The 23,719-nt window shown below is 36.7% G+C and overlaps 3 protein-coding genes, 2 long non-coding RNA genes and 1 other non-coding gene across 52 annotated transcripts in view; 2 read left to right on the plus strand and 4 right to left on the minus strand.

The window, feature by feature from the left end:
• The window catches only part of LOC112165129 (secretory carrier-associated membrane protein 3), a 60,033-nt gene that overhangs the window by 10,482 nt on the left and 25,832 nt on the right, over nucleotides 1-23,719 (plus strand). For 8 of the 9 annotated variants that reach the window (XM_040506085.1, XM_040506088.1, XM_024301563.2 and 5 more), the window contains 4 exons: nucleotides 329-371; nucleotides 526-593; nucleotides 750-794; nucleotides 985-1,050. In XM_040506085.1, coding sequence (XP_040362019.1) covers nucleotides 329-371; nucleotides 526-593; nucleotides 750-794; nucleotides 985-1,050 — 222 coding nt within the window. Of the gene's footprint in view, nucleotides 1-328; nucleotides 372-525; nucleotides 594-749; nucleotides 795-984; nucleotides 1,051-1,160; nucleotides 1,477-23,719 lie in introns of those variants that run through there. The other variant, XM_040506087.1, reaches the window with a different exon arrangement.
• Nucleotides 2,573-12,004, minus strand: LOC112165134. 37 transcript variants are annotated; one of them, XR_005799583.1, is made up of 15 exons: nucleotides 11,778-12,003; nucleotides 10,429-11,092; nucleotides 10,232-10,343; nucleotides 8,044-9,712; nucleotides 7,661-7,827; nucleotides 7,357-7,473; nucleotides 7,078-7,264; nucleotides 6,725-6,840; nucleotides 6,412-6,524; nucleotides 6,058-6,330; nucleotides 5,636-5,688; nucleotides 5,408-5,473; nucleotides 4,924-5,076; nucleotides 3,833-4,103; nucleotides 2,573-3,718 (listed from the first exon to the last, which is right to left on the minus strand). It is a non-coding gene; the product is annotated as an uncharacterized LOC112165134 (transcript). The 37 variants fall into 37 exon arrangements; XR_005799579.1 differs by having other exon boundaries at nucleotides 6,672-6,840; XR_005799578.1 differs by having other exon boundaries at nucleotides 6,058-6,121; nucleotides 6,222-6,330; nucleotides 6,412-6,840.
• Nucleotides 12,355-14,926, plus strand: LOC112165132. 3 transcript variants are annotated; one of them, XM_040506091.1, is made up of 7 exons: nucleotides 12,355-12,547; nucleotides 12,663-12,882; nucleotides 13,543-13,620; nucleotides 13,985-14,103; nucleotides 14,294-14,375; nucleotides 14,461-14,529; nucleotides 14,609-14,926. In XM_040506091.1, exons 1-6 carry the CDS (start codon nucleotides 12,486-12,488, stop codon nucleotides 14,491-14,493), a joined length of 594 nt encoding a protein of 197 aa, XP_040362025.1. In that variant the 5' UTR covers nucleotides 12,355-12,485; the 3' UTR covers nucleotides 14,494-14,529; nucleotides 14,609-14,926. The 3 variants fall into 3 exon arrangements, 2 of the variants coding, with proteins under 2 accessions (XP_040362025.1, XP_024157338.1); XR_005799547.1 differs by having other exon boundaries at nucleotides 12,363-12,547; nucleotides 14,294-14,697; nucleotides 14,776-14,926; XM_024301570.2 differs by having other exon boundaries at nucleotides 12,363-12,547; nucleotides 14,294-14,926.
• LOC121049529 (UDP-rhamnose/UDP-galactose transporter 3-like) lies at nucleotides 15,410-16,489 on the minus strand. Its single transcript, XM_040507155.1, has 2 exons — nucleotides 16,483-16,489; nucleotides 15,410-16,268 (listed from the first exon to the last, which is right to left on the minus strand). Exons 1-2 carry the CDS (start codon nucleotides 16,487-16,489, stop codon nucleotides 15,451-15,453), a joined length of 825 nt encoding a protein of 274 aa, XP_040363089.1. The 3' UTR covers nucleotides 15,410-15,450.
• Nucleotides 16,555-17,331, minus strand: LOC112165135. The gene is made up of 2 exons (XR_002922658.2): nucleotides 17,095-17,331; nucleotides 16,555-16,769 (listed from the first exon to the last, which is right to left on the minus strand). It is a non-coding gene; the product is annotated as an uncharacterized LOC112165135 (long non-coding RNA).
• On the minus strand, nucleotides 18,692-20,135 carry LOC112165139. Its single transcript, XR_002922663.2, has 4 exons — nucleotides 20,032-20,135; nucleotides 19,719-19,809; nucleotides 19,395-19,628; nucleotides 18,692-19,300 (listed from the first exon to the last, which is right to left on the minus strand). It is a non-coding gene; the product is annotated as an uncharacterized LOC112165139 (long non-coding RNA).

The following is a 23,719-nucleotide window of genomic DNA, read 5'->3' on the forward strand; positions in this document are numbered from 1 at the left end:
TTTTGTTGTTAACTACCAAGCTCCAGTTTTACTATTCCCCTGTTAATAAGCCACAAAGAAATTCTCTGAAGCTTGGACATTGTGTTAGATTATAATGAAGCAACTGTTCTCAGAGTGAACATGTTGCAATATGACACTATGTTCTGTTAGTTATGATCAATCAATGTGTTTCAAATAAGTAATACATGCATTGTAGAATTTCCTCTCTCCTGACAATTTATGCTAATGCATGCGTAAGTTTTGAAAGCAAGTGGAATAATGCATTAACTGTTGAATATAGTGTTAGCTTTGCTATTGATTGGTATTCTTTCATTTAATCTTCCTGCAGGTCTGAGAGTGCTTTGAAGTACAGATGGTTTTTCATGTTTCTGGTAATGTTGTCTCAGATTTATTTTTGTATTAGGTTTTGTTGTCTCAGATTTCTATTTGATAAAGCTGTCCTACATTTCTTGTTGCAATGTAGGTTTGCAGTTTACTCCAGGAATTTTAGCATAGCCCGTTACTTATATTTTCTTTTCCGTACAGATCCACATTGGCTTCTGCATCTTTGCTGCGGTTGCTCCCCCTATAATGTTCGAAGGAAAATCTCTCATGTATGTTGCTCGAAACATTAATTTGATTACTGAATTGCACAGATTTATACACAATAAAATTGTATAACTAGTGGATGCGTAAGGAATTAAAATTGGGAATATGCTTGAACATTGTTTATCTACTTATGATTTACCTGTTGTGTGCTTTTGGAACAGTGGCATTCTGGCTGCAATTGATATTCGAAGTGATCTTTGGTTAGGGTAAGACTATATAGAAGTCCGCTTATCATTTGACTGTCCATGTACCCTTCACTCATCTCAGATGCCTTCTTTTCTTTTAATGGTGTACAAAACCTATAAGCAGTTGGCATATATAATTTTGTAGTTTTCATGTTCGTGTTATAGTATTAAGATCTGATGGCTGATACTGATGAATTTGTTCTGTTTATAGTTGTTCTACTGTATCGGATTCGGCATGTTTTGTCTTGAATCAGTGCTTAGCATCTGGATTATTCAGGTCTTGTTCTCCTTGTCAAATTGTCACGAAATGATATGCATTATCTTTGGTTCTGTTGCAGCACTTGCTTCTTGATTTCTTTTAACACCTTTTTCTCTTTACACGTGCAGCAAGTATACATGTACGTCCCGGGAGTGGTAAAGCTGCTAAAATGAAGCGTAAGGGAGCATGACAAGTTGGTGAGGGCAGCAGTATAAGGCAAAGAAACATGTATTCAGAAGAAAAAATATGGTGACTGTATTGATCTAGATTGTATAGGCCCTTAGATACAGAATTTGCGGATACTGATGTTTTGCTCGAGCCTTTACTTTTTTATTTTACATATTTCACAAGAGATCTCATCTCACAAAGTGCTACCTCTGTTAGTATACTGGAGTGATAATGAAACTTGAAACCCAGGGCTTGTTGGTTTTCTGGATTCTGCTGCTTCTACAAATTCTGTAGGGTTAATTTTGAGGGCAATGTTTTGGAAACCAAGTTTGTTTTCTTCCCTTCATTTTTGACAATAATAAAACAATCAGACGTTAACAGATAACTAGTGTATATCCGTCTATGCTATTAAGAGAACCCATTTTGACGAAAAAGACATGAAAATCCAGACACCATGTATTATTTTAAATTTTTTTTTTTTTTAAATATTTGAAGGTTTTTATAACAAAATATTGATAAAATAATTAAAAGAACAAAATATTTGATAACTAGTCATCTACAGATATCTTCCTACTAATCCTATGTCTAAGTAGATAATTTCCCACTATACTCTAATTTGTAACTTGCAAAACCTTCTTTACAATCACATATATACGTGGAATATGTAGGCAAATCTTGTTAGGAGAGCGGCGAGGTCGATCTTTCGAGGCAGTAGCAGATTGCAATTGATTATCAGTTTTGTAGTAACAGAGATCGATCGAGGTATGGCTTGGATTCTCAACTCTCTACTACTTTCTTTGATTGATCATTGATTGTTTGTGTGATTTTCTAAATTCGATCGTCATTTTGGAATTCGCTGATTCCAGAATCTGAGCTCAGATTTTGGTGCTTCTACAGTTCTACATAGCTTGAACCTCGGTCTGTTCTTGTTTGTTTATATAGAGACTTGTGCTGAATGGGAGCATGGCATATGTTTTGCACCGCCCAAGGAATGTTGCTTTTTGGACCTAAAGACATCCTTCCATGAAAAGAGTAGAACTCCCCACACCGGAGCCAAGCATCTTTAGTCCTGATTTTTGGCCAAGTTTAGTCTTAGAGAGGAAGAGAAACACACTGCTGCATGTTCAGCTGTACTGAAAAAGCTTAATTTCACTGAAAAATTATGGCAAGTTAAATTAATGCCACTAGGAGTCAAACACTCACTTTCTTAATTAATGCCAGTGTTGTTTAATTGTAATTAATTTGTTCCATTATAGAGTATCCCAAGTATTCCTCTCTCCTCTTAAGCTAATTGCATCCTAAAGGCAATGCTGTTGGCTAAATGCCAATAGGAAACTCATGTCCCAGAATCGCAAAGTTTTGAAGGAATATATATTTTTTAATTTTTATATTTATATCATTAAAGGATCTACATTGCAATGTACATACATATATAAGAATTAGATACACGGTAATGAAGACACAAACTGCAATCTCCCACATGAGACCATCAAAATCAGGAGAATTTGCACAATGCCTGAAGGCGAATACTGCAGCGATCACTTCTCCTGTCTTGAAGCTCCTCAGGCAAGACTGTCCTCACAAAATTCTAGAGCTCTAGTATACCGATATTAAGTAATGCCGAAGATGACTCTAGGAAGGGACGACTACTTCTGTCTTCAAGCTCCTCAGGCAAGACTGATATTGCTTTAATCTTTGCCTCACAAAATTCCTGAGCTCTAGTCTACAAATATTAAGTGACTTGGCGTATGACTGGAGGAGGTAGAGAGCATTGAGACAATTGTGATAGGAACTGTAACTTGGGATGAATGTGTGTATGCAATTCTGTTACACATTATATCAGCGAAGCCACCTTTTTGCAGTTCTGAAAGACAGCATCTGTTATGACTCTTGAAGAATTAGATTCAATTCTAGAGCACATCTTGCCAGCACGGACCCCTTCCTACAAACAAAATAACAGGATAGACTTTCTGAGCGTCGATTACTATATTTTCAACTAGATAAGAAATTATGTCCGAATGAAAGTGATATAAGTATGCAGAGATGACCCGATATGTTCAATAAACGAATATCTACTATCTGTACCATCTAATTGAAAAGGAATAGCAACAAATATTTCCTTAAGGTCATTCCACCTTCAAAACTTACATGTGCACAGAATAAGATCAGAATATCAGAACTTTAATAGGAAATTCTACTGCATATCATTCATTCAGCAGAAAAAAAGGGGCATGATTTGGTCACTATTACAAATGCATGATTTCATTAGACAAAAGGGTCTTTCCACCTCCAAAATAGGTTGTGTGCACGTGGAGAATTGTGTTTGGAACTTACATCTGCTGAATAAATTCTCATACAAGGGCAGGATTTTGCTTGCCATTATATTCACATGGGCTCATAAGTGAAAATCCATCCACATGGACATCCTTAAGGCTGATGGATTGAGGACACCTTTAGAAGAAGCTGCGGACTAATTTTGGCACTCCACTTTTCAACTAATTTTACAACTTGCCCTCCACTTTTGAAGTAGTTACATGCGGAGTGCAAGTTGGAAAACCAAAATCACACACAAAATTGTATAAAACTATTATTATAGAAGTGTACTATTACATCATTGGAGTCAGGATCTAACCTTACAAAGACTGGGAGAATTTTCTGGATCTTTTGCAGGTGTATAGAGTATTGGTTGCAGCATTCCAGCCTGTAATCAAATTAAATATTGAATCACAACTTGTTTTACAGTGAGACATTCATTCACGACTTACAAGAAGAGTGTGTGGTAATATCTTTGCTCTGCCTGAAGATTAACTCCAACCTCTGGAGGTGCTGAAATGGTAGATCATATCGCCGGACCAAAGACTGCTACTAGCTTCAACAGCATCTCCAATGACACATTTCCATGCCTGTACATTTGCAAAATTATAAATTTCTGTAAGAAACACAATCCAGCACCAAAAATACTATTAGGGGAATTTGACAATACCTTTTATCACGAAGACCATATCAACATGCACATGATTCAATTCAAGTATTAAACTGCACTACTCTTATTGGTCAGGAAGATTTCAAAATGGTATTTATAATATATCATCAAGAACAAATTCTCCCAAGAAATAGTATAAAAGACTAAAACTCCTAACGGCCTCATGTTAATATTAATTTCTTCCAAAGGTAATCTCCCTATAATCATATCATCTAAAAATGTTAGGAAGCTACAATCTGACTCCCATATTAAAATGGAGTCGTCCTTAATTATTGGAAACAGTTAGCAGAGTAATTTTTTTCCTCTGTCGTACTCACTATTAACCATAGATAGTAGCAATTCTTATGTGTCAGATTTTTACCACTTCCCCCAAAAATTCCTAGTACACTTTGAGTACCTCATCCATTAAGTAGTTATCTCTCAATTTTGCTATCCATTAAATGGTAGAGGAATAAAGAAAAGATTAAAAAGCCTGGATGGTGAAAGTTCATGAGTCGCTCTTCTTCTGACTTTACAAAATTGGCAAAGCATAGTGCTAAAAAATTTCTAACAGCTAAGCACAAAAGTTATCAGGAAAATGTTCCAACATAGTAGAATTGAACTGCTGACCACCAGCTCCCAACCCTAAGCATGGTCTGCTTTAACTGTTACCTATTTAATATTTATTTATTTTATTTTTATTGATGTCTAGCGAACAAACTATCAGAGTTGACTTAGTTGATTAAACAAGCACCTGATACCTGCTGATGTTCATAGGACATGATCATAGGAAACCCCCTGCTTTGAAGTTGGTCCAGGAAATATCTCTCATGATCTACACGGATGATTGCATCCAAAACATAGAGTAATATTATTTTCCCAAGTTCACTTCCTTGAGTAGCATCTATTATTACCTGAAGATTCACAAATAGAGGAAAAAATATAAGTCATAAGAAGGGAGCATTTTCATTGTAAAATTCAAATTGATTGTAATGAAAGATCTTGGAAAGCGAAAAGAGTTTTACTTTGGTGTGCATGGTTTTCTGAAGTGTATAATACACATGAAGCCGATGAAATAGATAAGCAAGCAGTCAATTAGTGTTTAGTAAGGAACAGTTTGGAGATGCACTCAAAAAACATTAGAAAAAGGATAGTCATTTGAGGGTTCAGTTATGTTTAAAAAGTAGTTGAAACATGCATCCATAAAATGTTAGAAGGATATAATAAATTGGAAATAGGACTGACAAGATCAAATTTGAGTGGCAAATGGGTGATATTGGGAGCTGTCCGACTGATATTGTCAATTAGAAGCTGTAGAAAATGCAGAAGAAAATACATGGGTATTGTAAGTTGTAACAGTTAACAGAAAACTGACAGTAATAACAGAAGTTAACTGATTTTCAGAAAAGAAAAATAAGGTACGAATGGAAATAGGATACTACCAGAAAGAAGATACATAGAAAAAGAAGATACCTAAGTTATCGATCCTGTTCCATCAACTTCCCATGTTCCTGCCGGCTTTAAACCTGAATAGCCAAATGATGATGTCAGCTAGTAAGGTGAGTAAACAGACTAATATGTGTGTGTATGGAAAAAATATATATATATATATATATTGAAAAAGTCAGAAAATAAAAGTGTAGGCTCTAGTTTAGCTAGAATCAAATGAGTTGAACTGCAAGATGGGCTACACTGGTTAAAGGAGCTTCCATTTGAATCTTGAACAGAGTTAATTATCATAGTAAATAATTACCATTAGTAAATAAAACAGAAGTAAATAAAACTATACTAAATATCCATTAGTAAATAAATTACAAAGATAATACTTAGTAGACCTCACTAAGTAATTCAGTCTTTCTAAAGTCTAAATGAGATTACAAAGATATGTCTTGTACCGGGCCACAGTTGGCACCATTTGTAATTGTCTTCAAAGAACCAGGGGGATCAGATGCCAAAGAACTGCAAAGAAAAAGTAAGATTAACCAAAGAAAGTTGCCAATCAATACCAACAATACTTCAAGGACAAAATGAAATCAAAATAGTCATGAATCATTAGTACCAGCAGGCAGCAGCCTTTGCTAATCACAAGTAATTAGAGGTCGGAACTGAAGTCCATATGGGAATATCTCCATAAATATGATACAATCTCTTACAAGGCTCTACATATACTGCCACCAGCAACCCTTCTCTTGAAAAAATAAGGCAGGGGAAGGGGAGGAAGAAGATATATAAGATCCATACCTACATACCTATTCTGAAAATGGCTTAGGAAGACATTCAGCACATGTTCCACTAGTGGAAGCAACATAGTTATTAACTGATCTCTATTCCCCGGCACATTTCCACCATCGTGGTATACCTCCTATAGAATCAACGAATCAATTAGAAAACAGATGCTTCATGATCAAAAAAATAAAAAATAAAAAATAAAAAAGCATATAATAACACCACTCCAGAGAGTATGTGATTTAAATGGTGATAGACATAGAACATATGGCTTCTAACTGACATTAGCTCGTTACTTTTGCCGGGGAAAGTCCATGAAGTCGTTCTTCTTCTGACCTTACAAAATTGGCAAAGCTTAATGCTCAAAATTTCTAACAGCTAAGCACAAACAGTGTCTGGAAAACTACATCCTTCCAAATATTTCGTTCCAGGGGATTTCCATTTTCCACAACCTGTAGACATAAAAAAAAGTTATTCCTTTCAACATAAAAACAATGAGAAGATTGTGATGTATCATTGTATCCTCTGCGAAGAGTGCTAAAAGGTATCAACCTAACAATGGCAGGTTCATGTTGGTAGGCTACAGGTAGAAGTAAACTGAACATGACCAAAGAGACAAGTTTGAAACAAGTCATGGACTTTTTCTGCTGCTGATTTTCACCTAATCAGAAAAGCTTTTGCACACAAACCTTTTGAAGGAGATTCAAATAAGCATCATCCTCTGGGAGTTCCAGTAATATGGCACCAGCAAGGGACTGTTTAAAACTTCTCTTTATAAATTGACAAGCTATCAAACAAGGTGCTCCACCCAACAGAACGAAACACTTTGCCCTGAAGTAACTCCAAAACCGTTGCAGCACCTTCTTGACTAGAAGCCTGAAATGAAAGTACGATCATGGACATCAAACTATTTCGTGACAAAGCATTCTTACAAGTATTAAACAGCTCAAACATGTACGTCTTCATACCAAGGTACTCAGCATATTCAAGAGAGCCACAAGAGTTTAAAAATTTGTATCGTACTCTCCAGCAAAGTTCACAAATGTCCACAAGGCGTCATTGCCAGACAATTGCTCTGGCTCCTTCTGGAAAAAATTATTTACAAAAGAAAGTAAATATGAGGTCCAATGGATAAGCAAAAGCAGAGCCATGGATGGTAAAATAAATAAATAAATAAAATAAAAGAGCATATAAACTATTAACTTGAACTAAAGTATACAAAACTAGACAGTTCCTCAGCCCTCAGGTATTTAATTTTTATTTCAAACTTACCCGATAAATTCCACTCACAAACTCCAAAAGAGAGACAAATGGTAGAGGACCACTTTCAGAGGCTTGTGCGGTTTGGTTACTATCATGCGAAAGCTCATGTGACCCAACCAGGCAGTATGGACTAAGCACGCTCATAGCCCTCTCCTTTAATTCTTTGATTCTTTGACCTGAAAGGAGTTGAAACAGAAAACTAAATTTTGGAAAGGAGGGGGTAGAACAAAATAATCCAAATACACAGGTAGGTGAAACTAAATATTTGAAATTCAACAGAACCCCTGTTTTGTTCTTTTTCTTCTTGTGAAATAACTGAGATGAATGAATTTTTTTACCATAAAATATACAAACTAGATTGACTTTATACTGAATGAAAAATATCAACTGACCTTGTCTCTGGCAAGTGGGTGAGTAAGAAGCAGGTGAATAGGTGATCAACTTTTGAAGATAGGCGTTGCACATATCCTCTTCATCATTCTACACATGTTACACCATCCTTACAGGAATGCCAGTGAAAAACAATAAAGGGTTGTTTCTATTCAAAAGGAAAACAATGTAGGAAATGCAATACCGTAGATTAACCCCGTTTGACACCATCCACTAGAAAAAGTAGCAATCCCCTAACTGGCCTCAAACAGCCAATTAACAAATCATAGAAAACCGACTTATTCAATGGGACTAGATGTAAGGCTACTTGGGTAACATACACCGGGGTTAGGATTTAGGTGACATGAAGATGAAGCAACGTGTTAAGCATTTGACGCAACTATTAAAAAAACAGAATACAGAGCATAAGAACCAACCTCAAATGCTGCAGTTTTAAGAACTTTATCTAATATAAACTGGAAGACGTTCTTTGAAAAAAAAAACACACTTCCAAACACAACTGTAGATAACCCAAATCACTCGATGAACCACTTGAAATAGAATCCCTTCCGGTAAGAGCATCTTGTATTAACATCAAGTGTAAATCCCAAGCTGGCCTTATGGTAATGACAAAGCCCTCAAGATTTGGATCATTTCTGGCTGCCATTACCTGAAGCTCAAATGATGAGCAGCAATTTCCAAACACAAAATTCATAAACAATAAGAAGGAAAAACCACAATCTTTTTTTTTTTTTTTTTTTACAATTTCATGAAATTTATGTCGAATGGAGGCACCCGGGACAGGACAGATGCTTTATCAGGTGCTGCACTCAGAGTGTCTGGTACGAAAGCAATCACGAAAGAAAAAAGAAGACTGAATGTAATCTGCAAAAAACGTGAAATATACGAATAGCAAACACAAATGGACAAAAACATACTACTTAATAAATGGATACACATAAAATCGTGTTTGCTAGAAGAGAAGCAGAAGTAAATCATTCAACATAAAGGATGGAACATCCCTGCCATTTTATGGTGTCATTAGTCCCACCAAGTTCAGAAGCACTATATTTATAAACGAGAAATTTATCCTTTACATTCTTTGGACCTGCAAACAAGATATAAGTCTATAACAAAAGGATATTAACATGAACTGTCTCAACAAAAGACAGCATGGGAAAGTCATTGCTTAGTACCGTCACTATCCTTGGTTTTGTTCAAACAAGCATATAATACATACGATTCCAACAAAAGCTATATATAGCCAATACAACAGAAAGCTACTTTAACACAAAAAATATATATATATATATATGTATGTATGTATGTATACACACACACACACACACATCGAGTCAATCAAAATGCATCCAAAGTCCTCTATGCAATATGTAATCTAAAAAAGGTCAAGATCTAGCACTGTAGCCATCAATTAGGCAGCATTAAGCATAAAAATGGAACATCCCATCTGTGGAGTCAACTCTTCAAATGTTGTAAGAAAGCAATGCTATACTGTAATAACAAACCCATAAACATGTTGCTTACTTGACTGCACAACCAGAATAGAAAAAACGAGGCAATGTCCAAGTATAAGCCCTTCCCGGGAAACAAGAGCACCTCTAGATTCGAGAACATAACATCCAGAATGAGGTCCACCCAGGCCATGCCAGCTGGTTCTTCTCGATTAAGTTCCTACAATGAAAACCAATAAAGTTCCTTAAAAGTACATCAAACTATGACAGTAATTGTGAAATTAATCAAAAGAAACTAATCAAGGTGACATTTGAGACAAATTTAGTGTTGCTTCCATATTACCATATCAATGATAGAAGAAGATTCCTTTTTGAAAATTGATAAATACTTTTGTGAAGTCATGGAAGAAGATTGGCAGAAGAGTAACAATAAGTTGCCTTTGATAATCTCAGCAATACATAAACGTCAGAAGCAATTGGTAGCATAATCATCATCTCAATTGGGAAAACCCAATGTTAAAGAAAAGACACGACAAGAGACATCAGTTGTCAACATTTTTTTTAAACTCCAATAAAACAAGAGTAAAGTATTCTAGATCTTACGCTAATTAGTAATTTCAATATTTTGACATCCCAGTGCAACCAGATTGGACTAAATCACAGATACAAGTAAGACACTCTCCAACAAATTCTCGACAGAATATCCAAAACCCAAGACAATGGGAAAACCATTCCAAACCTTATATCTCTGATATGAACCTCTGTGTAAGCCATGATTGATAGTCTTTTCCAAATATATTTGAATGTCAGATACAACCGTCAGGTTCAAGTCCCCGATCAAGCACAAAATCCTGTGAAACCAATGTTATGTTAGCAAGAGAATGAAGAGATCGAAGTAATAGGTAAAAGGATGAGGTAGGATCAGGACAGAGATACCCTTAAAAGTGTATAGACACCTCTTCTGTGTGTACCAGAGCAACAAAACACTTGTACCGGCTCTCTTCCCACTATTTCGTCTGGACTATAACATGATAAATGATAATATTGGCAGAGTGTGGTGCTCCTGTTCTCTTTTCTACCTCCATTGATTCAGTTACAGATTGGTTTTCAACAACCATACTTAATATAATGAGAATGTTCTTTTCTTGTACTCCTCATTTTATTTGCTTTTCCAGTTTACCTCTCTTTTTTCTTTCTTTTGTGACATGAATGGTTATGTTTTTTTTTTTTTTTTTGATCTGGTGATACTTGCAGGAACTTCCATTCACACAAAACATTTTGCAAAGAAATAGGTGCAGGACCTCCATATGGGACTAATGCTTAAACATTCAGTAGCATATAAATAATGATACTTTTGAGTCTCAAAATAAGACCATTGTTACATACATATGCGAATAATGACAACTACTCGCATATTACATTAGACAGTTAACATACATACGTGAATAATAACAACCTCCCGCATATTGAAATTAGACTAAGGGCACCCTTAAATTAAAGTCTATATAAGCAGCAAAATAAATTCACTTGGATGCTTAAGGCCTCTGTTTCTCTTCACTCTGTTTCCTCTTCTTCAGGGAAGAGCGCTGCCTCAAACCTCCTATAAAACCAGAAACAATGGTGTAAGGGAGAGCAAGAGTTTAAAAATCAACAGAATTTATAAGGATTGAGAGCAAGAGTTACAACGCATAAGGTGTCTCATTCATCATATGAAAATCATAGATATTTTGTACTGTTTCCAAGACTCATCATAAGGTGTCTCATTTATCAATTGACATGATTAAATTTTCAACATAGTAAATGGATTCTTATATGAGCCTTAGCAACCTACTCGGATTGAAGATCGATTGGTCCTAGGGTTGTCCTTCCTTTAATCATTCCTATTTTCTCTAACTTTTTTGTTCAGTATTAATCTTGACGGAAGCTGAGTAAAACAGTAACCCAATTTCAATGTCATCAACAGCCAAAACATATGAATACAGAACAACAAGAACAAGAGGCCACCGCCGAAGAGAGAAAACTAAAGATTACGTGTGATTACACAAAAATAATAGATCAATTCAGCAGTAAGAAACGATAAAATTGAAGAAACAAAAAACAATAATAATATCAGAAATTCTAAAGGAAGGAGATTTAGATCTAGAATGAATGAATGATAATAATATCAGAAATTCTAAAGGAAGGAGATTTAGATCTAGAATGAATGAATGATAATAATTATCAGAAATTCTAAAGGAAGGAGATTTAGATCTAGAATGAATGAATGATAAAGAAGAAATTCTTACTTGGCGACCTCCCTTTCCGTTTTGACGACGCGTACGAGCAAGGGGGCCGTCCCCAAAAAAAGGATGGCAAAAGATGCACAAGTTGCGGCTTTCACAGCGAGTTGCACCTTTGCACGAAAGGAGGGTTCCGCCATCGCATAGCCCTCTCTGAGAGAGAAAACTTTTGACCACATCGTCATTCTTCCCAACATCTATCTACTGGGATTTTAGGGTTCCACAACCTTTATATATATATATATATATATAGCTGCCCACATACCACTCAGGTATACTTGGGCCTCTACTTATTATGCCCAAATCTACAACAACTCCGTTAAACGGCCCAACTCAAGTCCATAAAAATCCCAATTCTGAGATTAAAAGGCCCATTTCTCCATGGCATCATTTAATTTCGCAGGCTCTCCAATACTGGGCGAGATAAGGCCCAAAGCGTCTTTAGCACGTGCCCAATCCCCATGATTTCCTTCCTTTACCAAGCCAAGCAAAACCCCCCAAATATATATATATATATATATATATATATATATATATATATATTAATTACTAATGATTCTCTCTTTCGATTCCTTCTTCTTCCCCAGTTGACTGTTGGAGGGGAGGAGAAAAACCGGAAAGCTTCTCAGGCCACCGCCGGTGACGTCACCGTCGTTCGCTTGCTTTGTGTGGTCTATACTCTGTATGAAGCTGCTAGTGAAGTAATGAAAACGAATGTCCAAGGGTTTTAATCATGCTGGCTGGATTGTTACTACTTCGATTCGATCACCTGATCAGTACGTTGATCCTTCTCGATTGGTTTAACAGCTTTCGTGTGCGTCACGTTTTTATGTATCTGTCATATGTATCTCTATGACATTCTGTGATTCATTATTTCTTTTATGCATTCAGGAGGAAAAGAAAGATGAGTCTCACGAACGAAGGAGCCTCAAAGAAGAAGGCTGATTCAGATTCTGAAGAGGATAACAACCTAAAAGAGAAAGGCGTTTCAAACAAAAAGAAAGAGGGTTTTTGTAGTTTTCTGTTCAGGCTAATGCCAATGTGGTCATTCTTTCAGCTTCAACGGCGAATGAAGATTGCAGAATTGAAAAAGCTCTGTGATGTTGTTGAGGTATGAATGCTGTTCCGCTGATTCTGTTTCCATTTCTGGTTAGCCTTTTGTTTCTGTCCGTTGTTTTCTGTCCATTTGTATACCTTTGCTATTAAGATTGTTTTTACTGCTTTTCTTTCTGAAATTGTTTCGGAATACTGCACTGGTGCCAAGGCATTGGTCCTTGGTGCCAGAAAAGGAAATTTCTACAGGTTAGTGATTCGCTGCCATGTTAAAACTATTTATTAAAACGTGGATGCATGATTAATTGGGTATGGTTAAACTGATAGGATTAGTAAATAGCGTATGGGAAGATCACGTCGATGAGGTTTCTTTTATATTTATATACGTGGTTATTGCAGGAGAGCGATGTGGCTACTGTGGAGGCTGTACTTGTAGGTGTTTGGCAAAAGGCACCCTTGATTGATTCATCTTTTTATGTATCTGCTAGTGTTGATTCGTGATCAAGGCATAATTAGGGCCCCTATTTTGGGATATTCTTAGCATAATGTACATTTTTATTTTATTTTAAAGGTGCATGCTGGTGTATCTACTTTGAACTTTCAGAGGCCTTCCCATAATGCTCAGTGTCGGCGCTCATCTATAATTTTAATATATTTAGACTGCTGATTTGAGAGTAGCTATTACTGGTATCTCATACAGACTGGATTGATTTTGCAGGGTAAATGTGGTACCGGAAAACAACCGTTTCAGCTTCCTGATTTCATTGCTGCAACTGGAATTGAGAAAATTAGACAGGTAAATTGGTCATGGGGCTTTTTATTTTGATTTTTCGTATTTAGGTCACCTATTTGCTTGTTATATTTAAGTAATTTGTCTGTGTAACTCGTTATAATTAGGTCATCCACACGTGGTTCATACAGCTGCTAGTATCCATTCTAAAAGTTCCCATAGTCATGAATGGCATTTCTGTTCTGTATTATTTGAAGCAATCATGCATAACATTGGTCTGATGTACCATACTTGCTTTAGTTATGAATGGCTTGTGATTTGGACAATCAGGTTTCACTAGTAGAATGGCGCCTATAAAGTTGTAATTGGCATTAGACTGTATCATTTGCATATTATATAACGTTACATTTCTGTTCCTTCTGAAATTTAGGAAGAGCCAGTTGATAAGACAAAGCATTGGGGTGATTTGGAGAGAGAGGAAGAAGAGGAAGAACCGATGGAGGGCAAAGATCTAGAAGATGGTATTGAATCTGTAGATAGCCTTTCAAGGTATCCTTGTTTATTTCCCATTTTCATTTTGTTTTAATATCGTTGTAAAGTTCCTTATTTTGTAGTTCCCTTTGTAGTTTAACATGCTGGTAATTTTGAGAGAACTCCTTTTTCCTTGGGTCATTTGCACTTGAGGTAATTTTCTGAGTTGGTTCAATTTTTCTAACAAACTTCCGCACTTCCTTCTCAGTACTCCCACTGGCAATGAGAAACCTGATGTCATTGACCTTCACAAGCAGCAGAGAAAGGAGCCTGAAAGACCTTTATACCAAGTAAGTACGATGGCAGACACTTTCTTTAACGACTAACACGTGTTGTCGGTAGCAATCTAAAAGGATGGATCTTCTGAGAGGTCAGAAAGCATATAAAGTGGATGTTACTACAACCTGAAGAGTTAGAAGCTATGGAGAACGTCTTGCCTGAAAAGTAACTTTGAGTTTCAAATTCTTCCACTTTGCCTTTTAGCGGGAGAGAACTAGTTTGTGACTTGTAATGTTTTCCACAGGTATGAACAAGCAAGGGGGGGAGAAGAAGCTGCGAAGTCAGCGAGAGGATTTCAGTGACATGGTTGCTGAGGTGGTGTGTGCCTCTCGGGTGAGGTTTGTTTTCAGTTACCTTTGTTTTCCATAAAATTATAATAAGATCTTTTAAGTTTGTTTTCAGTCGAAGAAGAGGAAACGTAAGATGTCATACATGAGAGATCTGAGTTCTATCAAGTTTTGCAAGAAGCCAAGCAGATTACAGGTGACGGTTACAAGAATAGCGGGGAAGTGAACAGGTACCAGACGACATTCAGGGATAGATGTAGACGTTTTGGGCAGGGTGTGTTTTGAGATTTATATGGTGTCTGCGTCCTAGTTTTATTAGGTAGTAACGAAAATGTGATATTAACCTTTTTGGGGTATGATCTCTAATAACCAGCAGCTAAAGCCCATATTCTATTGACACTACTCAAATAGTTTCAACGAACTTAGATTTCTACTGTAAAATTGCGGCAGGTGTGTCATATTTCATCCGTCCAGTACTGCTGTTAAATTGCGGCAGGTGTTTTGTGTTTTTTTTTTTCTTTTCTCCATAACCTTTCCAGTTGATGTGGTTTCTAGTTTCTACATCTCCTGGCTGTAATTAGTCATTTTTCTTCAAAAGAAAATATAGAGTTAAATCTTTTTCATATGATTCTAAGATGATGGTCACTTTTTTGAAACCCAGCCAAGCTGGGAGGCTCATCCCCACGCCCGACATTTTAATAGAATCATGCATCACCATTCAATGGGATTTCCGCAATTCCCTCATTCAATGGTTTCAGATCTTTTGTGAGTGCTTAGCAGGGACGTCCTAGTTTGCTTCTCAGCCTCCAACCCAACTGTAAACTATAATGCCGACAACTGCAAGAGCCATTCCCATCAAGTTCTTAAATGTGAGCGCTGAATCAAAGAGAAGCCACCCCAATGTCAAGACACAGACAGTCTTCATGTGGCCTAAAATGAATAAAACCTGGAATGACACGGCTGAGAATCTACCGATGCAGAGGTACCGACTGATGTTGCAGAATACTGCTAGGGAGCAAGAGAGCATTATGAATGCAAATGCACCAGACGTCATCTTGTAATCTGTTAAAAGTTTTCCAGTAAGAAAGTAGACAACAAATGGACCAAGAATGAGAAGGGAGATAGCTTGAATTGGAGCTGTCTTTCTGAGCAATTCAAAAGAGCCTACCGAGTATTTCTTCTCATCTTCTGACTTCTGTAATGAACCTATTGAAATTTGTTGTAATGATGTACACAAGATGGCCACAAAAGCACAGAGAAAACCTTTGGCATTAACTCTAACATCGGTGACGGTACATATGCCCACACCTATTATCACCACTGCCACAGCAATCTTGACTTCCCTTGAGAAATCAGAGACCACCGGAATCATGCTCAACTTTGATATCTGATAAAAGCCGACAGAGTTAAGCATGAGACTCAAGTTCATCCCCGTAATCGAGGCATTGGCTACAAGTGAGAACCAAATAAGTTCCCAAAGAGGAACATGTTTCGATGCTGAGTACCCAGATGCATTTGATATGAAACCAACCAATGCAGTAACAGAGAAGTGGAACAAAGCGAGCGGGAGGCATAAGCTGATTGTTGGCCATGATAATGGGCCATCAATCCATGCATCTCATTGCATAGATGTTTCGGTAACTCGAAACAATTCACTACATAGGACGGATTCACTACATAGGGCGGGATAGCCTCCACTCTCAAAACAAGCTGATCAACAAAAACCTCCCTCCCTCTCGCCTTTTTCCCCAATCTATAAAGTAAAGGGAGGTAGAGACAGACAGAGTGCAGGCTATGCTCTCACCTCCGGCCCAGAAACAGAGATATATACCCTTCATATTAATATCGATTGTAAATATCTTTTGCATATGTAAAAATACACCAAACCAAAAAGAAAAGGAAAAGAAAAAAAATAAACTAAATTAAAACAAACATCAGATAGATTTTGATACTTATCCAGACAAGTTTACTGTCTTACACAACATTCCCATAAAATTAAGGTACAAAACAGAACAGTCTAAACTAAGCCATGAGATATCCCCACAACACTTAGGTAGTTATAATTATATCAAGCCAGAAGTACTCGGGTTCATTTGCGAAGCTTACGGATATCCATGCCTGCAAATCAATCAAAAACCATATGTAAGACAAAGAAGTTAATGGCACATAAGAATCCTATCCTCAATGTTGAAATAGAAACAGGTTGAAGAGATAAAAAAAAAAATGAAAATAAAAACAGTTGATTAACAAATGAATATGTAAAGACTTTTTTTACACAAAATTAATTGGACCAAAAGAAGAATCAAAGAAGATTGCTAACGATGAAAGACTCAAAAGGAATTATATCATTACAGTAATCTGGAAAAAAAGAAAAGGAAAAGAAAAATAACAAGGAAATACAAGATATCTGAGATCTGATCTCATCAATCTTTCTCTAACCGACCTCCTCCACTCAGATCTTGCTCGTTCATATCTATCAATCCTTTTAGCGTCTTGCTCGTTCATATCTATCCAGTCTTTTAGCACGTTTCGACTGAATTGTGTCCAGAGTACAGCGTTGCCTAAAATCCCGAGTGCGATAACGGAGCCTTGGAGAGCAAAGACCGCGTTGGACCATGCCATGATTGCGACAATAAGAGAATTGGGAATTTTTCTGGATTTTAGGGTTCGTTATAGCTAACGATGCCTTTATTTATATACCGGGACACACGGTCTTGGGTTGGGCCCTTTTAGTTTCCTAGGGGTTTATGGCCTAATTTTTTAGGGAGTCCTAGTCCCATCATAGAGAAGGAAGTGGGCCGGGGGTGTATTATATTTTTAGAAGCTCAGCTCCGCTTGGAGTGAAACTTTTTTTGTTTTTTTTGATACGTTGGAGTGAAACTTTTTTCTTTTTCTTTTGGTATGTAACTTTGGAGTGAAACTTGGTACACGTATAATATAATAAGTAGCTCACCCTTCTTCTTCTTTTTCTTCCCTTAGTTTCATGCATAAGAATTTAAGTACATTTAAATTGAACCTAATGAGAGGCAACAGTGACAGTGAGGAATAAAGAAGAAGATTAGATCACCACTTGGAGAATTGGCATAGCAAAATTTCCCTCAATTGCAGGGAATATGATTTTAGTGAAAGCAGTGGCCCGGGCAATACCCCTCATACAATGGGTGTCTTTTTTTTTGGTAAGTATACGATGAGTGTCTTTGGATTGCCAAAATTACCAGGTTTTGGTGGGGAAAGGGTGGAGATAAAAAATGGGATGCATTGGTGCATATGAGAGAAATTGCGCTTTGAGTTTTAGAGATTTTGAGATGTTCAATAAAGCTATATTTGCTAGCCAAAACTTTTTGGCTTGTAATGTTTTTCCCCACTCTCGTCAACCCGCTGATCAAAGCAAAACATCTAACAGGAACAAATTGGAGGCTCTAGCAAAAAAAATAATAATAATAATAATAGCAAAAAAATAATAATAATAAAGGATGAATTCATGGCTTTGCAATGGTGCGTCACTAATTTGGAGAAATTTATTGTGGGGATAAAAAGTGCCTGTTTGACCTGGGAACGGGATATATGGAGGCCAGGGAGGGTGATATAAGGTTAGACAAATGGGATCCAAGGCCTTTTACTTTTAAAGTTTTCTCTCCAATTTCTTTGCCTTCTAACACTAGGGTGGCTACACTAATTAGTTGTTACTGCACACAGAGAGTGGAGTGTGGACACTATTTCAAATCAATTTTTTAAGGGGATGCAAGATTGATTCTCTCTATCTATACGGCTATACCACTTGCCCGAAGTGGGGGCCAGATATTGCTCCCAGATCTGTTTCCATCGCAAGCCGCCACGAGCAATACCAGCCCCGTGGGCGTAAATTTATCATAGTTTCATCGCTTTCATGAAAGGTCACATACACAAAACAAATCACTGATCAACCAGGTCTTATGATGTGTACTTCGATGTCAAGTAAGAAACTGTGTAGAAAATTATTCTCCTTGATCTGATACGATGAACAAATATATAGGGGGTAATAGGGCACAAAAATGCTTGAAGCTAAGGTGAAAAATAATTACAATTATGAACAGATTAATCTAGGATATTAATCTAAGGAATTAATCTAGGGGATTAATTTATGGGTGATTAATCTAGGGGATTAGAAGTTATGAACAGATTAATCTAGGGGATCTGACTCAATTGATGATTCAGACTTAACAAACTGCATTGCCTGTGGGACGTGCATTATAGCCGTTCCCAATCTGGCCCAAGAAAACAACATAAGAGATAAGATTTCAGACGGACAACAGTAGCTGTAAGCAAACTCTTTCATAAGCACCACCACACTAATATTGTAGATTAGGGGGCGTCAGGTTGCTAGGAACTTGTTGGCCAATGCTTCACCCCTTTTGTGTGGCCAACTGAATAACTTGGGGGGCAGGTTGCAGACAAAATCAATCAATCTTGAGTCCTCCATAGAGAGCATATATATATTGAACAAATCAGTAGCATATATAATCCACTGTACGCAAATTGAAAGCACTAGCTCCCTGGCTTGCTGGTTTAGCTTTTGGAGCTACCGGTTCTAATTTCTTGAGCAGCTCTCGTGGTTTTTGACTTGCTTCAATTGTGATTTCTTCTCAAAGCTTTTCGGTTTCAAATCATCACTAACATGTCCATCAAGATTCAAGACCATAAATCAGGACACACTAAAACAAGAAGCACTGAGAAATGGGCAAATGAACAACATATAATATGTACCTACTTAGGTGTGCTGTTTATTGACTTTATTCTACCAGCTGTATGCACCTTTCTGCTCCTCATAAGGCCGTTCAATATATTTGACATCACAATGCATGCTTGCTTCTAATTTCACGCCTTGCTCTATAAACAGAAGTTTTCTGCCCAGTTACCCTCGGAGGTGATTTTAGTTTGCCATCCTTGGAACCCAGTTCTTTGATTCATGCCTAATGGATGACATGAGCACCAAAACACCTAGGCCCAGAATATGAACCACAATGAATAACTAGTATTGCATAACACAAAAAATCAGTACTGTAAACGAAAAACCAATGTAAGTCATACTTTGCACGGATGAAATTCTCAATTCCAACTCTGTCATAATTAGGAGGTGACTCTGCTTCCCAGTAACTGTTTGATTTCTCATTTCTCACAGCTAGCAGCAACAATGAACCAAAATAACTGTTCAGTAATTGCATAACAATTTTAAACTCAACTTCCATCAAACTAAAAAGCCCATGGAATAAGATTCAGGCCTTGTCTACAATGAACCAACTGAATTGTAGACCAACAGATGCCGTCAGGATTTCCATTAGATTAACCGCATCAACTCACATGGGACAGGGAAGATGAAACTATGAAGTATGAATTAAGTTACCACGGGGGCTTTTAGGGAAGAAGGAGAGAGGCAGCTGCATCGAGGAGGAGATAAGGTTGGAAGTCTTGTGGTCGTTGAAGTCTTCAGAAACCATAAACCTGCAAACAAACCATAAGAATGAGAAGAAAGGGTCAGATGTATCAAAACAGGGTGAATTTCCAACACGCTTTGTTGCCAAGGTAGTAGATCGCCCGGGCTTTGCTATCGTCAATCACAATCTCAGACAAGCAGGTAATCCAACAATCAAATTGTTCTTCAACGAGGCGGATGGTAATTAGAATGATTCGTGATTTAGGCATCTGTTTATCTTTCTTATTTTTCACTTGTTTTCTGGTTAATCATTGTGTTTCTATGAATCATTCTTGTGTATCAAACTAAAATCCAAGTTCATGATTAAGAAGCTGCATGTTCATATAAAGTTTTTTTTTTCCTTCTTTTTTTTGGGTCTGGTTAATACTCCAGTTTGAACTATATACACCACCAGTGTTAATACAAACAAACAAAACAATTAGAATGGCTACGGCAGTACGCTGACAAGGATGAGATATCCTTCATTTGTGATCGTTGAGTCTAATATAACGTAATTTTGCTACTCTTTTTGATTAATTCTGAACCGTTTGTCACTTTGCATTTGGGCAGTGATGAGATTTTCTGTATAGGCTGTTTGAAGAAACTAAGTTGTTTTCTTTTTGTTTGAGGTGCTAGGCTCAATTGGTATTTTTGTTTTTGCCCCTCAATTCATAGCTCACTCTAATCAGCTATCAGTTTGAAGAAAATTACGCAACTCAAGTATGGTGATTTCAAGAATTACAGTGGACTTTTCAGTCATCAGGACCTTTAGATCATAAAGCTGAGCAAGATAAACCACTATCTCCAATATGAGGTTCTACATAGCCGATATTGATGTATTTATGTCATAGTAATTTAAAACTGGAAAAATTGCATCGACATGCTGCAACCAAACAACGGAATTTAGTAAGGAGAAAGGATAGATTGTTTTCCATGAAGTAGGATTTTGGTCCTTCTCTTGCAAACCAGATCTCTGCTGTAGACAAAGTAGATTTCAACTGTTTAGGATTTGGTATCTTGTAAAATTTCATCTGATTCAACCAAACCAAATTTCATCATCTGCTTCAAAATTGTCAATGAAATTGAGGGTGATGAAATTTTACAGATTTTGATGCTTGTTTAGGATTTGGTATCTGTTTGAAATTTTATTCGTGTTTGCTTTTCCTAATTAATCAGAGTTTTCTTTGTTTGAACAGAAATTAAAAAGCAATAACCATAATTATCCCAACAAGAAAAGAAATGGTACTTACAGGTCACAGCTTTTAATGATGGTGAATGAGTTTAATTATATCCATCTTTTCCTATCATGAGTGATTTATATCCAGGTACAATAGTCCTCGCGGATATTCTTTTAGCTAGTTCAATATGTGTATTATGTGGGTCTTGCATAAACTAACAACAAATAAGTAGTAAAGTAGTATTTTAAAGATAATGAATGCTCATACATACATGATCTTAATCGTTGATATCTTCGAGTTCTAGGTATTTAGTATGCTACTAGCTTATGATGTTGGAGCACTAGCTTTTTGTTGTTAGTTTTCTTGCTGTTACTACTATTCTTGTCTGACATGTCTTGCTGCAATGTTTTATTTTTTTTCTTTTTATCAAAATCTTGCTGCCATGTTGGTTGGAAATTTTTTGGAGATGTCAGAAATTCTGAAGTTTTTCCTAGTATCGCTCTATTTTAATTTTTAGTGGTTACTAATTGCTGGATACATCTTAATAGGGGAGCAAAGAGGGCAAGTGGATGGGACATGTTCATGCTTAATTGTTGTTCAAGACTACCTTGCTTACAAGCACAAACCTTGTACAGAATTTCCTTGATCTTGTTGTGGATCTATTCCTTGCATGTAAATTGAAATTTTGTGAGAGTTCCCCGTAGAAATCATGTTTAAATTACCTTCATTGTATAGAACTTGTGTATAAATCACTTCCTTGCATAGATACGTATACACTCAATGTAACAGTTTGACTAGGAGTTGAACTTGCACACTTGCAGATAATATGTAGTTGCATTTGGAGGTAAAGAACTTCAATTCTAGTACATGTTACTGATAAACATTGTATAAAGATGAAATTGGCTGTTTTCATTATTTTGGTTATCCTAACTTCAAAGTTAGTGTAAGTGCTTGATTGACCAGATTAAAGCGTCTATATATACTGAATATTAGATAAACGGGGACTAGGCTTCAATCATATTGACAACTTGATTCTGAATTTGGACACCTTGGCCTGTTTTAACATTCCCATCAAATTTCTGAAAAAAAACTACCACTTGTCATTTATACTCCAATGATGAAAAGAGCTCTGGATTTGATCACGATGCCATCTCTTTACAACGTGTTTCAACATCCAGATTCCTCCAATGCCAAAAACAAAAAAATGGCTTTCAATGCCAAGTCTGCCTCTTTTCCCTATCGTATGGATCAGTGGATCAGAGATTCATTCGATGCGAACTTGTTTCCTCTTCAAGGGAGGTACAAGGAAGTCTTCTCCTTCCAAATGATACAAAGACAAATAAGAGTGTCAATATAGTCAATTTAAAATCATGAGAGAGAGAGAGAGAGAGAGAGAGCAGAATAAAAATATCTCAATTTAGGTACTCACAAGTTCCAATCATGAGATGAAGTAACTATTTTGTTTGACCTTGCACTCCAATCTATCCAGAAAAAATTGGTCACGCTGTGAATCAACCACCAGTATATTAGTTGTGTGCAATGACCTTGCAATCAATGACAACAGATATACCAACCAATCCTTCAACAAAGCAGAGACTACGTTAGCAGTAAAAGAAAAGGCAACAAGTTATTTTAATAGGAATGTCTGCCTGTAGCAATTGCAAATTCTCAATGAATGTGCATAAGATATAAGCTTAGATAACCAGAAAAAATTTGTAATAAGCTTAGATGCATGTATTGACTAACTTCTTAGGTGGAATACCTATTCTTAGTTCTTTTCTGGTGTTATTTTACGAGCCCATCCACCTAGCTAACAATTCACCTAGAATGAAAGGTATCAGGTTCACCTTTCATTTTAACTGGTTGATATAGTTCACAACGTCACATGCAAGTGGTAATGCCATGGCTCGAGATGTTCAATGATCCTATAAGCCAAAAAAAAAAAAAAGGAAAAAAAATTGAGCAATAAGCAGCAGGGAACAAACTTACGTGCAAGTCCAATTCCAGGAATGGTGACGTTGTGCCAAGGGTTATAGAGTTGTTGTAGGTTCTGTCATGAGAAGCAGAATCAACAGTGAAGATCCATGGACTGAAGGAAGACATGCTATTTGGTGATGGTCCAGTATTTCCTGCTGCTTGGACAACAAATATACCAACCTTTACGGCTGATAGTGAAGCTATATCTATGGGGTTGAAAAATGTTGCAACTCCGGGAGGACATCTATTGGGAGTGATTGATAAGCTTATTATGTCAACCCCATCCTAAGCAGCCTGGAATGCAAATAAATTATCAAAATTAAATATTCCAGAAGCTAGCAAAGGATAACATAAAAATAAAATTGTTTTTCGTTTTGGTTAAGAAACCTCACTGAAGATTCATCAGCTGTTTAATAGGTTATAGTTTTCAGAAATGCCAAGCAAATTGCAGGTACCTGGTCTAT

Source organism: Rosa chinensis, chromosome 5 (assembly GCF_002994745.2).
Source record: "Rosa chinensis cultivar Old Blush chromosome 5, RchiOBHm-V2, whole genome shotgun sequence".
In the NCBI taxonomy this organism is placed as follows: domain Eukaryota; kingdom Viridiplantae; phylum Streptophyta; class Magnoliopsida; order Rosales; family Rosaceae; genus Rosa; species Rosa chinensis.

Bases quoted from the DNA above. Each gene is read 5' to 3' on its own strand.
- LOC112165132 (XM_024301570.2), top strand. From the start codon at position 12,486: ATGTCCAAGGGTTTTAATCATGCTGGCTGGATTGTTACTACTTCGATT. The intron at 13,621-13,984 runs GTAAATTGGTCA...TCTGAAATTTAG, and splicing joins GAATTGAGAAAATTAGACAG to GAAGAGCCAGTTGATAAGAC. The intron at 14,104-14,293 runs GTATCCTTGTTT...CTTCCTTCTCAG, and splicing joins TCTGTAGATAGCCTTTCAAG to TACTCCCACTGGCAATGAGA.